This window comes from Eubalaena glacialis, chromosome 2 (genome assembly GCF_028564815.1).
Source record: "Eubalaena glacialis isolate mEubGla1 chromosome 2, mEubGla1.1.hap2.+ XY, whole genome shotgun sequence".
Taxonomy (NCBI): Eukaryota; Metazoa; Chordata; class Mammalia; order Artiodactyla; family Balaenidae; genus Eubalaena; species Eubalaena glacialis.
Window position 1 is genome coordinate 8,830,617 of NC_083717.1, and position 19,893 is coordinate 8,850,509.

Genomic DNA, 19,893 nt, shown 5'->3' on the forward strand with positions numbered 1-19,893 from the left:
GCGTGAAAGCCTTTTGCCGCCAGAACTGTTTAAAGTCTATTCTAAGCGTTGGGCCATGAGTCCTCACCAACCCGTTCACCTTTAAGCATTTAACTTCTTGAATATAAATGCCATTGCAATGGACCCAAACACAGTTTGCCCCAGGGGTTTTCAACGGGGGCTGTGCTTCTTAAAGCTGCCTCGACCCCATCCCAGACTTAATGAACCAGAATCCTTCGGGTTGGGGCCAGAGAGAGTGGCAAGACTCTCCCTGCTTTGTCACTGGTCTTCCGTAAGCTCAGAAAAGGAAGCTCCCCTTCCTCAAAATGACAACTCTATCCGCATAAGGAGCAAAGGGAAACGTGGAGACATTTGTTAAGAAGGAGTTTGTGGCTTTTGTTGGGAACTCGCAGGGACTCAGTTCTAAGTCCCGGTTATTAAATTCTCACCCAGCCTACATTTCATTACATAAACAGCCTCCTGTCAAAAGAGATGAGTTTCTGTCGCACAAGCAGGGCCACTATAGCATGACTGTGTGTTTTGCAATGTTATGGGCACCCTTCCCCTTGTGGACGTTGTCGATTTGTTTATTTATTGTGACAGTTTTCTGGCAGAGGCAAGTCAAATGTCCCAAGGAAGGGGCAACTTTCTAATTTGCATCATGGCATGACGTGGGCTAGCCACAGCCCTGAACCTAGCAAACAGTGTTTTCTGTGTAGCCCGTCTCTTCTTCCTTTAGATCCCTGAATTGTGTGGCTGATCTGAAATGCTCACGAGTATCTTCAGGTAATGCCACATCTCTCCTATTTTCTTTCCCACTGCTGGGAAGCAGAATTGGATAATGAGTACAAAATTGGTCAAATTACATTCCTCGTAGCTTTTCTCCTGGACCTATCGTTGGTGCTAGTGATCTGGCAATTATTTTAATTCATTTCCACGAAGAGTTATTGACTCTCTCATACAAGGTATGCTGCAGAAATCTGAGAGACTCGGGAATTGACATTTGCTTGGATCGCTGCCCTAGAGGGGTTTATGCAGCTGATCATGGAATAGTTGCTGTCACTGTAGTACTAGGAACTGATGGTAAGCCCACAAAAAAACTAAGGATCTATGTCAGCTTCCATTAAGAAAATGCCTCAAAATCCATAGACCTTTATTTAAAATTGAACTGAAAGCTGTCATCTATTGTGGCTGCCTTGAAGACATCTTTGTATAAGAGCGAGCCTGGCTGCATCTGTCCGGTTAAAAGGCATCCTTAGAAGAGAGAGACGCTGCCTCTTGGAATTAGTCGCGTTTTCTCACTGACTGCTCCTTAGAGTCAAGTCTTCTGTTATGCTGACTGTGTTTCCAGGTTCTTCTTTCTGGTGCTTCTGGCTCTTGGTTAGATTTTGACACTTCTCCATCATCAGCTCCTGGGATTTCTCAGAACCCTGGTGCCCCTGCATCCACCCTATCCCTCTGATCACAGAGCACATCCAGTGTTGGTTATGTTATGCACATGTCTCCCCCAGCCTCTTCATCTCCCCCCGTGTGGAGGCAGCTTAGCCATCTACAGCTAAGTGCGGGCAAATCCTAAGTAGAAATGTGGACAGAAGCCCGGAGCAAGGGAGACAGTTGACAGCAGGGACCAAGACACGCAGGACATCCAGCCTAACCACCGGGCATGGGGGCCTGTCCTGGCCTCTTTCTAGAGTCAGGGGTGGTCCTTCTTACCCACACGTGCATCACCTGAAAGGTGGCCTGTGGCTTCTAACACTAACACCCCCTAGCAGACACATTTTTTTATGCAAGCTATTTATTCATTCATTCATTTATTCATTCATTAATTCCTTTACTGAGTGCCTCTGTTACATACCAGGCTCTGGGTAGGATCCACTCCCTGTCCTCAGCGAGCTGAAAGTGTTAGTATGGGGAGTAACTGGTAGTAGAGAACAGAGGTCGGGGAGATAGATACATAAATAGGTTATTGATGTAGCAGACACATTATTTTTGACAGAGGCATCAACATTCTCCTACTTTTCAAGTTTGAAAGTTCAGAATCACCGTCAATGCCTTTTTTTTTTTTCTTCTGCTACTAACCCCACTTCATGACCCGGTCCCGTCTGTTCATTTTGTCCTTCCTCTCCCATTCTCCGGTCTCTGGCTTCTCTGACACCATCCTAGTTCAGCTGTCCATCACCTTGTCCCTGAAGTTTGGCAAAAACACTCTTTAAATATCCTCCCTGCCCCTCATTTCTTCTTCTGTAAGACAAGCGTTCATGACGTTTTTCCTACCGCTTCTTTGCCCATGAAATCAAGTGCAAACCCTGGCCTTTCCCAGACTTCCCGTAACTTGATTTTCCTCTCCTCCCAACCACATTTCCCTGGGCTCCTACCTGGCGACCCAGCCCAGCACTGACACTGTTCCTCAAGCATCACATACTCATTTTGGACTTTGAGTTGTGCTGTGTCCCCCAGGGCTACAGTGCTCTTCTCTCTTTGTAGACAAATCCAGCTCATTCTTCTTAGTTCGGCCCAAGTCTCATCATCTCTCCCATGAACTTTCTCCTGATGCCCGAGCCTCCATTGATTTCTCCTTTCTCTAAATTCCTATGGCACATGTTACCTTTAGACCGCTTAGCAATACATCCTGACCCTTAGCTTTGCTACTCATGGTTTATGTGAAGGATGACTGTATCATTTATTGCCCAAACTGGGACTCTTTTGAGAGTGAAAATGGTGATGTTAATCATTTCACCAGGAAAACAGACATTGTGAACTATCCTGGACAAATCAGGATCTATGGTCATCCTACTTGTGTTTAGATATCTTATCTTTCCAACAAGACTGTAAGTTCCTAGGGAGCAAATCTTACATGGGGAATATTTGCTTTGTATATTCCGCGGCACGTGAAACATAATTAACGATCAATAAATGCAGGAAGGAAAGAAAGAGGGATGGAGGGAATCAGGCAGTCACTTCATCCTCACTGAAAAAGGTGGTTTCTTAAAAATCAAAACACAACTCCAGGACTTCCCTGGTGGCACAGTGGTTAAGAATCCGCCTGCCAATGCAGGGGACACGGGTTCGAGCCCTGGTCCGGGAAGATCCCACATGCCGCAGAGCAACTAAGCCCGTGTGCCACAACTACTGAGCCTGCGCTCTAGAGCCCACGAGCCACAACTACTGAGCCTGCACGCCTAGAGCCCGTGCTCCGCAACAAGAGAAGCCACCGCAATGAGAAGCCTGCGCACTGCAAGGAAGAGTAGCCCCCGCTCGCCGCAACTAGAGAAAACCTGCGTGCAGCAATGAAGACCCAACACAGCCAAAAGAATAAACTAAATAAATAAATAAATAAATTTATTTAAAAAAGAAAACACAACTCCACCCCATTGGATGTATACAAGGCATGAATAACAGGATAAGCACACAACTTCTCCATGACCAGCTGGAAGAGGGCAGCTGAAATTCGAGAAGGCAGAATGTAAGTTTGAAGATAGAAGAAAAACAGCAACAGACAAATCAAGTGGTGCAGAGCACTCAAGAAGGCTATAAATCGTGTCCATCAAAACCATCAAGGCGGGCTTCCCTGGTGGCGCAGTGGTTGAGAATCCGCCTGCCAATGCAGGGATAAACGGGTTCGAGCCCTGGTCTGGGAAGATCCCACATGCCGCGGAGCAACTGGGCCCGTGAGCCACAATTACTGAGCCTGCGCGTCTGGAGCCTGTGCTCCGCAACAAGAGAGACCGCGATAGTGAGAGGCCCGCGCACCGCGATGAAGAGTGGCCCCCGCTTGCCGCAACTGGAGAAAGCCCTCGCACAGAAACGAAGACCCAACACAGCCAAAAATAAATAAATAAAATTTAAAAAAAAACAACAAAAAAAAAACCATCAAGGTGATCCTGAGTATAAACCCTAATTTGTATTCCGTGGGGGCTCTGAAAGCGTGGATTATTGTTAAACGTCAAAGAGCAGTCTCCACAACGCGCAATACAGGAAGTGTAGTTTCTCGCACTTTCATTCATGCCAGAGAGTAATCATCTCCACAAGGTAAAGTGTAATCATTTTCATGTGGGATTTTGATTTTAAATAAATCCCAAGATGGAATCCCTAAGCAGGCTAAATGTGCCATTTTCTGTCTTTACCATCTCAAGACTTCTTGATATATCTGTATACTTATCCATCCCTGTGTTTTTTTAGCATCCATCCTGATGGCACCTTGGTTCCTCAAAGAGAGTATCAAGGAAAAGTTTGAGAACTTTTCTATCGTCCGCCTCAACATAAGCCCCAAATTTCCTTCAAGCTGATCTCAATTAGAAGGGAGTTGTCACCGTTAAAAAAGAACAGGAAACAAAATCTGAGGCATCAGCCCTGTCCTAATGCCCAGCATCTTCACCCCAATGTTCACTCTGCGACATCAGCCACAGGTAGATGCAGGCAGGGATGGGGCAAGCGTGTTGCTCTGATGACCTGATCCCCATGGGCAAGGCCCGCATCACCCCCACTGTCTCCCAGCTCATCATTCTTATTCTTCCCACCTTGGCCATCTCTGAATTTAGGTGGTTGTGAGGGATAGGGTGGTTCCTGAACTTCCCAAATGTGTCATAACTCATTCTGGTCCTGTGGCTGTTACTGGCTAGTGGGCGAACTCGGGACCTCATGGAATGACTTCGAAAGTTCATGTGCCAAGAAACCCTAGCTTTAAGAACTCAGAGAAAAACTCAGCACTTTCTCCTCATTCATTTCTATAAAGAACAGATAAACATAGAAGCATTCTATGAAGCAGTGCTTGGGCACTTGGCGGACACGTGCTTTTGTGCCACTGACCAACTGTTTGAACTGATGATTCTCGACCTTTTAAATTTTGTTTCACTTGAGGCTCTCAGTTCCAGATCTATGAAATAAATGAGTTATACTATTTCCAAGATGCCTTCCAAGTAGAATTTCTATAAATCTATGATCTTGAAATATTTCTCTTTGCCAAAAAAAGGGGTAAAGAGTAAAACACCATTTTATCAAAGTTTGTTATTAACCAGATCTTAATATTTAGCAGATATAATACATCCCCTTAAAATACACCAAGCGCGTGAAGCAAACGTGTTACAGCACTGCAAGCCCAAGCCGAAGGAAAGTGTTGTACTTCCCACTAGTTGTGTTGCAAATTAGGCCTGCTGAGGGCTTTCTTAAATAAAAGTAAATTAAAATGAACATTGTTTAATGTAAGACACCACTAAAGGCACTTCCTCTTAGACAGAGACGCCATTGTAGCAAAAACTAAATAAAGGGAGACGGAGGATACTGCTCTCTTCCTCCTACTCTGGCCTCAAATCTTTGAGAATCACTGTGATTCCACAAGATTGTTCAAACCTCCAAGTCCCAGCAGTCTGGGGACAGTGAAAGGAGCATCGTGGGATGTAGGTTTACTCCCAACTCTGCCACGTAAGGTCTTGAAACATTACCTTCTCTTGAAAAAAAGGAGTGTGGCTTGGCTAATTTTTCCAAGTCTCTTCCAGTTCAGAAATACTATGGGTCAGTGAATTTTGTCCAAATTCTCATAATTAAATAAATACGACTGGGAATCAGTTTTATGGATAACTAGATTGCTTTTCATTGCAACAACCAACTGGAAGTTACAGCCCCGTGCAAGGACCAGCACTAAGGGACGAAGTATTCGGTGGTTGTTATTGGTAGCTATCACCCTGCTGGACCAGCTGATTGCCCTGCAGTCTCCTGCATATGCAATTCAGTAGGATATTCCGATCTCATCAATAAACACATTATCGTTTGCATGACTGTATTTCCTTATCTTTACTTCTAATCTGGAGACTTCATATTTAGGTGCATTCGTTGACGAACCATTGTAAGTCTTATTGTTAAATCAAACCTGAAATGAATTCCAGGACTCTGTGTATTTCAAGACCAATGGCTATTTACTGAAGAAACTCTTCCTTCAGTTCTTTCAAGTTAAATCAAAGACCAGAGAAAAAGAGTTTCTCAGATTTATTCTTCCACAAACCATACATTTATGCTGCCTGTTGTGTGCCAGCCATGAATGAGAGAGCTGTGATCTCTGGCCTTGTTGAGTTTATAGTCTAGACGATCACTAGATGGTATTATTTAAAAACCACTGGTTAACGAACTCACGGAGGCCTTGCCTGAGAAGGTCGCATTTCAGCTGAGACCTGCAGGGTGATGGATTCTTGCCTTCACCTGTTCCTCCCAGCAGGCCGATCACCCAGTCTTCTGGTTCTCTTTTAAAGAAAGCTTTTGGTGCTCATCCTGAGAGAGTATGTGTAAGGAGTGTGCTTGAGACTAGTCAGCACTGGCATTTCCAGGGCGTCATCCTAGGAGACATTGTCTGATTTCTTCATAGACTGATTGAAGAACAGCATTTGTCCCCATTAGCAGTAAGTAGTCTTGAGGTCAGAAATGGAAATAATGGTATTCCTCTTCATCTTGAATGTGTTGAAGACATTTTCCAAGATTCCTTTTCTCTTTGTCTTACCACTGAGATTGGAAACAGATGTTAGATTTACTTCATACCCTCCCCCCACCCCACTCCTTTATTTTTTTAGGAATCAAAACGTTCCTCACCAGACTGTTTCTCCCTCCTGCTCCAGAGTAACGTGAAGTTGGTGTGAATCTTCCCTGTTCATGCTATTTTTACTTTACTGCTTAAATGTGTATCCATACCTCACATTTACTATCATTTTGCGAATTTGTGAGTCTACATATTATACACGGCCTCATGCTGTACTTTTGCAAGTTTGTGTCTTTTTTTCCTCAAGTTTATCCATATCAGTACACTTATAAAACTAGTGTATTCATTTTAACTGCTCACCACTGTATAAATAAAGCACTTTCTTTCCCCAGCCTTCTGTTAAGAGACAGTTAAGTTGGTTCTCCTTGCTCACGATTTTCCATGGTGGGCAGCGTGCAGTGGGCAGTGGAATTGAGTCTCAGGGTAGAAGCATCGTCAGCACCACTAAGTGTTGCCAAATGGCTCTCTAAAGCCAACAGTATCATTTAGACATCCACCAGCAATGGATACAAAATCCCATTTTTCCTCATTCTTGCCAACATCTGGTGTTAACAAATTTTACTCTTTGCCAGTCTGATTGGTCTCAAATGACACCTCAGTGGTGGGTTCCCCGATAATTAACGAGGTTGAGCGTCATTTCATATTTATTACTATTTGGTTATTTTGCTCTGTGAATTTCCATCCTTTTCCTATTTTCCCATTAGGTTTTTGTTTCCTTATTGACTTACATGAATTCTTTCCTCTGTTACAGGTATTAAAAATATTTTTTCTCACTTTCCGACTTGTAGAAACTGTGCCGGCGAAGTCCTTTATCATACGAAAGTTTAGATTTAACAGTCAGATAGATTACTTTATGCTTTGTGCATTTCTTGTGCCCTTTTTAAGAAATTCTCCCTGCCCTGATTATGTAATGACATTCTCTTTTTTTGTTTCCAGCAAAGTTTTAAGGTTTTCTCTTTCATATTCAAGTCTTTTATCCACCTGGAATTTACTTTTGCCTAAAATGTGAGGGAGGGACTGAATGTGTTTTTCTCTATGGGTCGTCAGTCATTTTAACACCATACTTCTTTTTTTTTTTTTTAACGTGAATTGTAATTCCACCTCTTTCATAGACTAAGCTCCCCTTTTCCATGTTTACACTTGGTCTTTTATCTGCCTCTGAGCCAGTACTACACAGTTTTCATTAGTTTGGCATTGCAGTAATTCTTAATATCCTACAGGTCATGCCCTCCCTTTCTTCCCCTCCACCCCCATCTTTCCTTCCACATTTGGTTTCTTTTTCCTCAGGTACATACAGCCTTTAGTAATTCTTTGAATGCCGGTCTGTGTGACATAGTCTTTCAGTCTTTGTCCTGCAGATGTCCTTATTTCACCCTCACTATACACCCAAGCTACCCGAGTCCGTTACCCTCTCCCTTCCATACCAAGGCCATCTGGGCCCCTTAATGTGGGGGGACCATGATCTCACAGACCTGCCTGGGTCTCCCTCCCCCATTGGCTGTCACGCTTCTGCTTTGTGTGGTTGAAAGTAGAGCAGCATTCATGGCTCTCGCATGGAAGCATTACCTTAGCTGTCAACTTGCCTCTATGGAGAATTCGGTCATTATATTCCTTTTACAGAACCTGTGTGCTCATATACAACGTTAAGTTAAAAATTAATTAATTTATGTGGAAAATAATCCCTATTAGCTGTGCCATCTTGGGCTGGTTATTTAACCTGCCCGAACTCTGAGCTTGTCATCTGTCAAATAGGATCACAATACCTGTGCCACCGGGTTCTTGCCAAGATTAAATGAGATAGATAGACAGTACTTAGCACATGGGAGGTTTCAAATCATAGCTTGGAAAGAGTCAAAGGGAAGAGGGAAATGTGGGAGGGGCACTGGCTTTTATCCTCACTCGATGGGAGGAGGTGGGTACAGCCCGAAGGGAAACCTTGTCTTCTCGGTTCTCTTTCTCACCCTTGACCCGGGACCGCACAGCCTCAGGTAGTTTGGCAGATCTAACGAGGACCCCACTTTCAGTTCTGCTTGATGTAAGTCTTGATTTCCGCTTGTCTGTCTGACCAGAAGTTAACACTGAGTCAACAAATCAGAAGCTGGGCTCTCACAGCTGGCTGGAGTTTTAATCCAGTTAGAGGATTTCACAGTAAAATTAAAGCTCTATAAGTCTTCTCCTGCTTCTTAAATTGTCTGTGTGATCCAGTGGCTTTCTTTAAACATCCATACCATATCCTGCTTTTCTTAGTGCAGAGAGCCAGAAAAACCCTCATGAAGAGTCCTCTAGGAACTATCGTGTGAACAGACAGCTGTTCGGGGAACGCAGCCGATCCGCTCTGTTCCCAGCTCATCACATTCAGACACGCTACACACCGCCGTGTTCATTGATGATTATATTAGATGCCAGGTTCCCAGGGAAGGATCCACTCAGGCACCACTAGCTTATTCATTATTGATACACAGTTAAAGGGCATGGCTCGAATGAATGCAGGCATCTGAGAAAAGTCCTTATTCACGTACAGATCAAATTGAACATTTGTCATTTCCCTGGTGACTTCACATACTCTTTGTGCCTTGGGACCTCAAAGTATGTTAAGCCGAGTAGATGCTTCCACTCTTTTATTTAGTTTAATTGTTGGCCTTAATCCACTTGTTCAGATTATTTGGACTTGTTTAAACTTATCCCTTGCTTCCCCTTAATATATTAAAACAGGAGAAGAGGGAAATTTCTTTTGAGGACCTACTGCATTCTAAGGATAAATGCAAATTGTTCTACTCTGATTCTTAATGACCCACTATTAACATAGTAGGAAACCCAGCTCAGAAATGCAATACCTCTTTTCACATCATTACTCCTAATGGAACTATTACCAGGATAATAGCTTGACCTTTAGCTATAGATTCACATAGCAAAAAATATGTTCTGCTTACCCGATACCTCTATCCACATAGCATGTGGAGTGTTTTCAGATCAAAACAATGACTGTCCTTTGGCGCTGTTCTCAGGACTCATCCGCGCATGTAACAGAAAGAATAGGATTTTGTCCTCTGTAGGTAGATTCTAGTTAAAAGTTTCTTTTGAGTGTAAGCCATGAACTAGAATGTCAATAATATGCCCGATGGAAATATTTGTTTGTAGAGGTATTTTTCGGAAAGCCCAATGCTTTGCAAGCAAAGGGAGACCCAGGAAGCAGAGATTTCCCTGGCTTCTTATGATTGAAACCAGATAACTTTTCACTGAAAGGAGAAAAAAATAACCAGAAATTGTCACCTTTTGAACGAGCAGCGGAATACTTGAGCTTAAAATGATGAGGAAGATCCGCTTGGATCTTGGATCCTACACAGTGGGAGACCTTCCCTCTGTTTCTCCTAAACTTAGTCGTTGACACACGTGGTTGCCGGGAATCACTGTGATGTTGGCATAATCCAAATCTGTTTTGTTAATTTCGAATCTCTACTTCCTAATGTGGGCTAATTTGGATGCATGCATTTCCCAATCTAAGAAGAGAGGGGTTGCTATGGAAATTAATTACATAAATAACATTACAAGGAAGGAGGGAGATGTTTACTTGCTAAGACAGTGTATTCAATCATTTCTGTGGTATACATTTTCCTATAATCGAATAGGGTGCCAAATACAAATATTTCCTTTTGTTCGTTAAAACACGATTTCAAGAACTTTTCGGCAACCCTCTGATTAAGAAGTGTCATTGTGGGCATTTGAATGTAATAAAACCTTGTTTCTTTAAATATATGCTATTAAGACTTCCTACTAATTCAGATAGGCCTTTCTCCCCCAATTAGCCTAAATATCTGAGCTACTGTATTTACTTCCATTAGAAACAAAAGTAGAAAATATGTTTGTTTATTCTTCAAATGTTTATGGAGTTCTTAGTCCAGGGCACTGCAGCAGGTGCTTTTAGGGAGACAAAATAAACAAAGACACCTGAAGACCCCTGCCTATAATCTGGTACAGGGGATTCAGAAGCACCCCTACCCCAGGGATGTTGTCCCCTCTGCATCTCTCCCAGGTGGAGAGATGCATGCTTACTCGCATGCCCCATGTATCATAGATCAGGCAGCCTGGTTGATATTCTCCCTGGACCTTAATTCTCCCTCCTCCTCATCTCTCCTCCTCTTTTCAGTTGGGGCTAGGATGGAGCCTTTCCATCAGCACAGCTCTGCATCTTCCTTCCTCTCACTCCCAGGTCCTGCTGCCATCTTGGATAACTTCACCATCCACATTAGAGATCCCTGTGACCCCCTAGCGAGAGTGTCCAGACCTCGTCCACACTGGCTTTCATCTCCACTACACTTCAACCCCACACCGTTGACCACACGTCCTGCTCGCTGCCAACATTTGATGCTCCACCATTATACTCTCAGTTGCCCCTTTTCCCCGGCATCTCCTTGCCAACCCCACTGATATATCCATTCCCTGGTCTCCATAGATTTGCCCAAGTCTAAGCCATTTTCTGGCTTCACGTGCTTCCCAGATATGGGTGGAAAGGAAGGGTGGGTGAAGAAAGCTGTAATTTCATTCCAGGGGGCATCTTCACCACCATCTTCAATGCTTTATATCCTGTCCTTCTGCCAAACCTGTCCGGCAAACTCCTAACCCTACACCAGCCCTCCCATCGGGTGTCTCCACCCCAGACGAGGAGCCGCCAGGTGCCCTGGAGAAAACACCTGCCCTATGGCCGTTGCCGTCACAAGCACGCAGCCCCACTCCTTCTCGGCATCCCGCGCCCTCGTCTGCTGCCTTCCTGTTCCTGTTCTCCTCTGGGCAATTCCAGACGTTCCCGCACTCTCCACGCCCTTCACCATTGAGTTCATTGAGGCGTCAGGAGCGATGATGACCCACCTGGACGCCTTCTAAGTCCACCCCTGTCTTCCCCTCCTCTGGGTTCAGAGGAAATTTTCCTCCTGGTCCCGGTTGAGGGTAACCCCCCATCCCTCTCCCGAATGCCGACCCCCCCCCCCCAGTTCCTCTGGTATATGGTTCCTTAGACTGTTCCCTCCTCCTCCCTGGATCCCCACTGGCCACAGTGCGGGCCGCCTCCCCCATCCCCAGCCTTCCTCCCCCTCCCCTTCCTCCCCCCAAGCCCACCGCCAGGCCTGGTGTTTGGAGAGTGTCATCTGTGGCCACCCTCCCCACGCCCTTGATGACGGCCTCCAGGGACCCTCTCCTCACCTCTTTCCTGGCCTTTCGTCTGCACTCGGGACTATGGGTCCCTCCTCTTGGTTATATTCGCACCACTTCTGCCTGCACAAGACCACGCTTCCCGGCTCCTTCCTGGACTCCTGTGCCTCAACTTCCTTTCAGCCCCGGGGGTTCTCTCTGCTCTGTGCTTGGCCAGTGCTCTGTTCACTCGCAAACTTCTCCCTGGTCACTGTTTTTCCTCTTGTCGTTTTAATGACCACATATACGTTTGTGCCCCTCGAACCTGCATCTTCCTCCAGGACCCCTTCCCTGAACCAAAGGCTTCTGTATTGAAATACCCGCCAGCTGTCCCCATGTGGGGACTCCGCAAACACCCCAAAGTCAACGTGTTCCAAACCACACCTGATGCATCTCGCAGCTCCCCTCACACACCTTCCTCCTGTATTCACCGGGTCATGGGATTCTCCAGAAATGCCAGTTCCTGATCTGTTCCCGTCACCCCTTCGTCTTCGCTGGCACTGGCCCCGATTCCCGCTTTTGTGTCGATTCCTGAAAGGCATCCCCTGCTCCCACCCCCTCACATCTACCCGCCCCTTGCTGCCCTGCATCTCTTCCTGCACAACTGGATTGTTGATGTTTGTACACTCGGCCCCTCGGATCCACAGGCTCTGCCCCTGTAGGTTCAACCAGCTGCCAATCAAAAATATTTGAAAAGAATTCCAGGCAGTTCCCAAAAGCAGCACTTAAATTTGCCAAGTGCAGTCACCTATTGACATAGCATTTACATGGTATTAGGTATAATAAGTCATCCAGAAATGATGCAAAGTATACAGGAGGGTGTGCATAGGTTGTATGCATATAATAATACACATTGTATATACGGAACTTGAGCATCCGCGGATTTTGGTACCATGGGGATCCTGGAACCCATGCCCCACAGAGTCCAGGGGACGACTGTTTATGACTCTTTCCCCTTCTTTCATATTACTATTTCCTTAGGATAAATTTCTAGGAATAGGATTACCAGTCTCAAGGAAGAACAGTTTTATGTCTCTCATTATATAGAACCATCTTATTTCCCAAAAGGGTTTTGCCAATTTATGCCAACAGTCATGTTTGAATGTGCCAGATCCACAGAATTTTATCAATATTAAGTATTAGCTTAATTGTTTTTCTACTTTAGTAGGTATAGAGTGTTTTGCAACTTGGGGGGCTTCCATATTATTTGAACGTTTTTTGCTAAGTGTAGTTTTTCCATTTATCGGTGGAGGCTTGAAGTTGCTCTTTCGTTTGGGATGAGGTCTTCCTATCATGGTAGATTCAGTGCAGCTAGCTCTGCTCATTCAAATGAAGTGTTTATTTTTTATTCAATAGAAATTTTACAGTTTTATGTAGTTGAATCTGTCAACATTTTCCTCTGTCCTTTCTTTTTAAAAGAAACCTTTAAAATGTTAAAAGTATCAATGTTTTAAATACCAAGGAGGCAGTGTGACGTGACCGCATAGCAGGCCTTGACCTTGAGGGGAATAGGTTGAAAAGTGCTCAGGAACGATGTGTGAGGCAGAAATGCCAACCCCGGCGCTGCGTGCACCATCGCACGCTGTGCGGCTTTACTAAGAGAACTGTCATGGCACGTGACTCCAGAGTTTCCTTTGTGCTTACTAGGGAGCTCTTTCCTAGGAGCTGCTAGTACAAGATGCAAGAGGTTGACTCAAAGCAGGATTGGAACGTTCACTAACACCCACCTGCACTGCCTCTATGTTGAGTGCCGATCGACGTAGCAGGAATCACCACGAGAGCATCCTCTGCTTGTGTAATTTTCCATTTGATTTTGAGTTAACAGAAAAGTGAAATATGTGGATACACTTGCAGAATTCTGTCATGGGGCCAGTGGACCCCTAGGAAGCATTTTCTCCTCTGCCCGTAAGACACATACACATGGACGTGGAGCAATTAGAAAGAGTAGTTTCCGTAGAACTATTTAATATCTGTAATCGGTTTCATTTGGAAGCACAGGACATGGTATGTAGGATGGGCCCTGCCAAGCTCCATCTTCACCAAAGGAATGCTGTATGGATTTTGAGACTATCCACTGCAGAACTGACATCTTTTAGAAGTACACTCTTTTTTTTTTTCCTTCTTGGGGTTATGTTCTTTTTTCAGATCTGCATATTTTCTTTGTTAAAATATTTAACAATATTTCACATTTTCTTTCAGTCTTCACAGAAAAATACTGCACTGCTAATCACGTGGATAAACTTCCTGGCCCAAGAGACTGGGTTCAGATTCTACAGGATCAAATCAAACTGGCCAGAAGAAGGTTAAAAAGAGGCTCAGGTATGAATAAGCTGCAAGAAAATAATTGCAGAAGCGCTTTATCGAATTTTTAGATGATACAAAGTACAATTCTTTGCTCTCGGATACTTCATTGTCTTTTGTCTTTTAAAGGAGAAGCTTTATATAATGTGCTTTGGTTTTGTATCTTAAAATCTTAGTCAAATGATTTTGAAATTCACCTTAAGATTAAACAGTGAAAATTATGTCAGGCTGTTTACTTTAAATAGTACAAGTGAAAAAGATTGCTAATCTCGCTGGTGGTCTTATGTATGAAATGAGGTCTCTCTTTTGTGATTTGTTTCTATTGCCTATTGATTTTTATTTGTTTGGATCTGCATGACTTCATAAAAAGTACTAGTTGCTTAAGGTAAAAAAAAACACACACACACACACAAAAAAGAAGATTCTGTAGAAATATATTTAATTGCATGGAAAGGTGTTCTTACTGTAGTAAGTGAATAAAGTAAATTATAAATTAAAATACACACACACACACAATAATCATCTTACCAGAAACACCATGTAAAATAGAAAGGGATTTTTAAGTCAGATATTTACTTTTTTCTTTTTTTTCTTTCAATCTGGGCTTGGTGGTTCTGGGATCATTCTTCCAGGAAAGGTGAACACCCGTTGAATTATGACTATTTAGAGTTGGTCATTTGAAATCTCATTCTCCCCAAAGTGACAGTGGGACAATTTACCAATGAAGCATCCTTTTGAGGTCAGTTTTCTGCCATTATGTAGGAATAATCATCCCTAGGAGGCCACAAGCCTCTAGATATTATTTTTAAAAAACAAAACAAAAAACAACCGATCAAACCTCAGGCCCCCTGGCCTGCTAAGAGCCTTCTGTGCTTCTGTGGCTGTGGTGTGAGAGTTTCGGAGACAGGATTTAGATGCTTGAATGTCACGCTTTGGGGGTCCATAGAACAGCAGTACAAACTCGTGAGACTGTCTGTAACACAGCCTCTTACTTGAACTTTCACTGTGAGTAGAAGTAACCGTGACCAAGCCTGCCGAGGAGCCCGGCCACCAGCCCCAGGGAGGAGAGCTCCGGGCTCGGGCTGGGAGTGCCCTTGACGCGACAAGACACAGGGCACCGAGGGACCGAGTGGTTTTTCAGTGTGAAAAACCTTACAGTTCTATAAAAGTAGCTAGCAAGACGCTAAACTATCCAGCTATAACTGGATGAGCTTTTTTTTAATTAAAAATCTTCCCTCCCTCCTTTTTTAACCTTTTGACTTCTTTTACACTTAACTGATGCTCTTTTTATAAAGAGCAACGGGCTACTAATATTTTTAATGGGTAACCAAATGGATTATTGCATTAGGTAACAAGTCACGTCAGAGTCCGTAGATCTGGTTTCCAAGGCTCATGTCCGCTCTTCACCAGCTCTGGACCTTGGACAAGTCACTCAGTACTTCTCATCTCAGGTCCCCATCACGAAGTGGACATAGAGGTACAGCCTGCCTCAGAGCTGTTCTGAGGCTCCAGACGCGGGTTGTACATGAACGTCTTTATCAGTGAAGCTAGTGTACCCCTCGGAAGATGTCTTTGTGCGCAGCCATGCTTGGCGGCATGGAGGTCACTGAGGCAGCCACACGTCGTGTGCTCGGTCAGGGGACCGGCCAGCCTGCTGTGCTGGGGCAGCTGCTTTGCTCCTGTGTCCCGGCATGATTATCAGTGACGCCCCTTTCACTCTCAAAGGCTTTCAGGCTTGGGCAGTAAATCAGGCACTCATCCTCCTCCTCCGTCTCCCAGTTTTCACTGTTGTCTTCTCCTGCATCCCCAAATCATCGCAAATAAACACAGCGTGGTGCAGTGGAGAGAACAGGTCTGCTTTCCTGGCTCTGATCTGCCATTTACAATTTCCTGGGAACCTGGACCAATTTCTCAACCTCTCTGAGCCTCGGGTTCTCCATTTATATAACGAGGCTGATACCTACCTCGGGGTGTTTTCAGAGTTAAAATTAGATAATGCAAGTATTGCCACCGATAGAGAGCGGACACGTAATAATGCTCAAAAAATGCCCACGACCTTATCCTCCTTCCCTTTGCTAACCAAAAACAAAACAAAGCAGTTCCTTTCTCCTCCCGACATTGTTGGTCAGATTTCTTCCAAAAGGGCCTGTATTCCCTGAGCCCGCCTCCCCGCCCAGTTCAGTTTAGAATCCCGGGCATTTTGCCCCTGACCTCACTCCTCTACGTACGTGAACCTTTGCCGCGTTTGCGTCCGGATCATCAGATTTCACTTGTTTATATTAACACTCAGACTTGACCTCCATATTGATTTTTACCCTTTCGAATCACATCCTTCTTGAAACTCTCTTCCTCCAGGCTCTGTGATTTCATTCTCTTTGTTTCTCCTCCAAGTTCCCTGTCAGTGCCTTGGGTCTCCTTCCCCACCTCTTTCTCCTCTGCCCGCCTCCTAAACCCGGGTCCTGGTTTCCATCTTTGGTGCTTCTTCTCGTTCTCGTTGTGCGTCCTCCCACGTGACTTGCACTGTCCCATCATCGGGGGCTCTCCAGTGTGCAGCTCCAGGCTCGGCCACATCCTGGGACCCGAGGCTCCACTCCCTGAGCCTCTGCTAATGAGGTCCGGTCATGGCCCCCCCCAGATTAAATACTTCTGGCTTCCTGTCCGCCCAGGTAAAAACCCTCCTACATCCCCCTCAGCACGGCGCGCACGGTCCTTCACGGCCTAGCGCCGCCTCACCTCCTGCCATCGCCCGGTGCGCCCCTGGGCCACAGCAGACCCTGCCCCGCCCCGCCCCGCCCCGTCTGAAGTCAGCGGGCCTCCCACACCCAGACTTCCCCTCCGCCTGGAAGCACGAAGCATCTCAGAGGCTACTTTCTCCTGGAGGCTTCACAGGCGGCCTCGGCACTTTGATCTTTTGCCACCTGAATAGTGACAGGGACACACCTGTTTCCTCCACGAGATCCTCAGGAGCAGAGGCTGCATGTTTCTGTCCTAAGTGTTGAGAACACTGTGTGACACAGTGTGGACACGCCCAGATATTTGTTGAATGGACCAGTGAATGGGAATGAAGGGACAGCTGTCCACAGCAAAAAGGTCTTAGCTCATCGCGGTCCTGGGAGATCCTGGAGAATATTCCATCAGTTCCTGACTGGAGGTTCAGAGGCTTCCTCATCCCCCACCCCCAGAACCCATGGGGTGGCCACGTGCTGGGTACGCCTGCGGCCACTCGCCTGGCCATCCCTGGGTGCCCCGTCCTTCGTCCTCAGGCCCTTTCTCTCACTTCTCTGTCCCTGTCTCCTGAGGCCTCTTACTTCACTCCTGATCGCCTCTTCTCCCAGCTCCTCCAAAGGTTCAGAGTCTCGGGTCAAGGCGCCCAGACCTCACTCTGGGTGGCTTAACTGAGAAACACCTGGGAAGATCACCCTCCTGCCGGCGGCTCTCTTATCTCTCCTTAGGCTAAAGGTCCCCTGCCTCTGCCTGGAGACACCTCACAAAGGCCCCTTTGTGACTCTGCCCCCTTAGATTTCAGGCTCCAGGGAAAGCACTTTTTGCGATTGACTGACAGGTGTTACAAAAGACAGCACCCCGCGAGTAACCCCTCCTTAAGTAAGCACTGGTGTCCTGCTGGGTGCGTGTCTCCTCAGCTTTATTTTGAAGTATAAGCTGAGCCCTGTCCTTGCTAGTTAAGCATTAAGTTGGTCTTATGTTGCCTAAGTTCTGCGTTAGCAATCCTGATGGTTTTGAATATGTGAGAACTTGTACCTACCTGTTGCTTTTCAGAGCAAGTTGTCAAACCCAAAAAACAAAGACACTAAATACAGTATCAGAGAGATCTAAGATTTGTCATAGTGAAGAGACTGAAATGTAATACTCAGTCCGAAGGAAAGGCAAAGGGCCAGAGTGGCCAGGATCCATCCACCCGCTGCCCTGTGGTCCCCGCGCCTTGGCCCCAGCTGCACCACCAGCTTCTAGCAAATCTGCACTTGCTTCCTCTACCTAGGACCTCTTCCTGCATCACAGGGGCTGGTGGCAGGACGTGGGAAACGCTTGAAGCTCCTTGGGAGCTTGAGGGAAAAGGACGGTATAAATTCAGGATCCGGATGTTACTGACTGAGGGGCTTCAGAGACAACCCAGAGGAAGCAGGAAGTGGGCTTGGTGTCCCAGAACCTGTGCCTTTAGCTGGGGAGAGTGATTAACAGTCCCTAAAGGAGCTGAAAAGTTACCGTTTGAAGAGTCACCTCTGAAGGTGGAGGACATACACGTGGGGAGCGGAGCGCTGGGCGTATACTGAGTATATTGGAGAAGGCTGTACTCAGAGACACGGGAGCAGCTCTGCTGCCAGAGGCCACGTGACCAGAAAAGCAAGTTCTGCTGCAATGTTGTTCCCCCCACTGTATGTATTTTGTACATAAACATTGTCAGATGCTGAGACCAGTTATTATCACAAGTTCTGGTCTCCACTCCCTTCCCCACGGCATACACATGCACACAGTGGGGACCTTCCTCCACGTTCCTGTCTCTCTTTCCCCCAGATAGACTGGCCAGTGAACACGCTTCTTAACCATCTCAGGGTTTGGATTAGTAATTCGTGTGCCTGTTGGTACAGAATGGGGTGCAGTCTCCCCCCGCCTCCTGTGGAGCATCTCACCCGCTCAGATGATCGTCTACCCTGTTCTGGAGTCGTCATCTCATTTGAGTGAGGATGCTTCCACTCTGACACTGGGTTTAGATTCTCTGCCTAGAGAGTTGTGGTTGGCACCTTGGCAGGTTTCCCCAGCCTGTCTAGCAGGTTCCATTAGCGTCTGAGAAGGGGAAGGTGGCTGAAGGACAAAACTAACCCTGACACACAGACCACACAAGAGCAAGATGACAGCACATCCACAGTGACCTGACAAATAGGCTTTGTCTCCCAATTTTGTCAAATCCTGTCCCACCTCATTCTCCCCAAGCGGCACAGAAGTGGGATCCCAGCAAACTGGAACTGGAGCCACGTGCGTTGCTGTCATCATGCGGATGAGAACTGAGGGGCCAGGGTCAGTGCTATTGCTTGCTCTTTTTTTGTCTCCTTTTCGGTCTAAATGACAATACGGCGTCTCATGGATATTCCACAGCTTCAGTCTTATTTATCATATCTGGCTCACTTCCTGGAATAAGGTACAGACTCTACCTGGGCAAGTAATCAATTCGCTGCTAAAGGCAGCCCGCGAAGCCTCCAGAAAAAGGAAGTGCCCCTCACAGATGTGAAAGGTTGTTCTGCGAATCCAAATAGAAATTCATTTGGGGCTCTCATCACATGGAATAATTTTTTTTCGATAACTGGAATGATTCCTTTTCTGGTGTGGATTTTTATTATTTTCATTAGATCATTTCCTCAGCGCAAAAATCGCCATTTTTTAATTTGTGTTGGATCTAAGAGTAAAGCTGTCGCTGCTATTAGATTTTTATTGGACTTGCTTAATCTTTCCCAAATTTCACAACTTGCCTGTCACCAGAGAAGAAAGATTGTGAGCTTGTTGTTACAGACAGATGTTATAATCAAATTTAAGTTAACAGTCGTGTTCTTCATCCGCAACACTTGGCCCTGTTTGTGCAGCGGGCAGCTACTCATTTATACATAATCCTTTACAGATTTGGGGTTGTGTATGTTTGGTTCTTAGTAAAGCACATAATTGCACAGGCCTGTTTTTTTAAAGTGAGGAGAGCTGAATTACAAAGGGAAGATCAACTTACACCCAGAACTGATTTTTGTCATCACTAAATGAAAAGCCGCTTTTCATGGAAGTTCAGAGAAAGTTACTAAAGTGTCAAATGAACTAAAACTTGAAGTTTTACAATTGTAGCTTATAGTGATGCATGTGATTTATATTTGGACTATTCATAGCGAAGAGGTCAAGCCCAGGCATTAACCTGAGTC

At 45.5% G+C, this 19,893-nt stretch overlaps 1 protein-coding gene across 8 annotated transcripts in view; it reads left to right on the forward strand.

Annotated features, from left to right (window-relative positions):
- Positions 1-19,893, forward strand: part of BEND7 (BEN domain containing 7) — a 77,330-nt gene that overhangs the window by 49,355 nt on the left and 8,082 nt on the right. For all 8 annotated transcript variants that reach the window (XM_061178382.1, XM_061178373.1, XM_061178358.1 and 5 more), the window contains one exon: positions 13,880-13,999. In XM_061178382.1, coding sequence (XP_061034365.1) covers positions 13,880-13,999 — 120 coding nt within the window. The remainder of the gene's footprint in view (positions 1-13,879; positions 14,000-19,893) is intronic.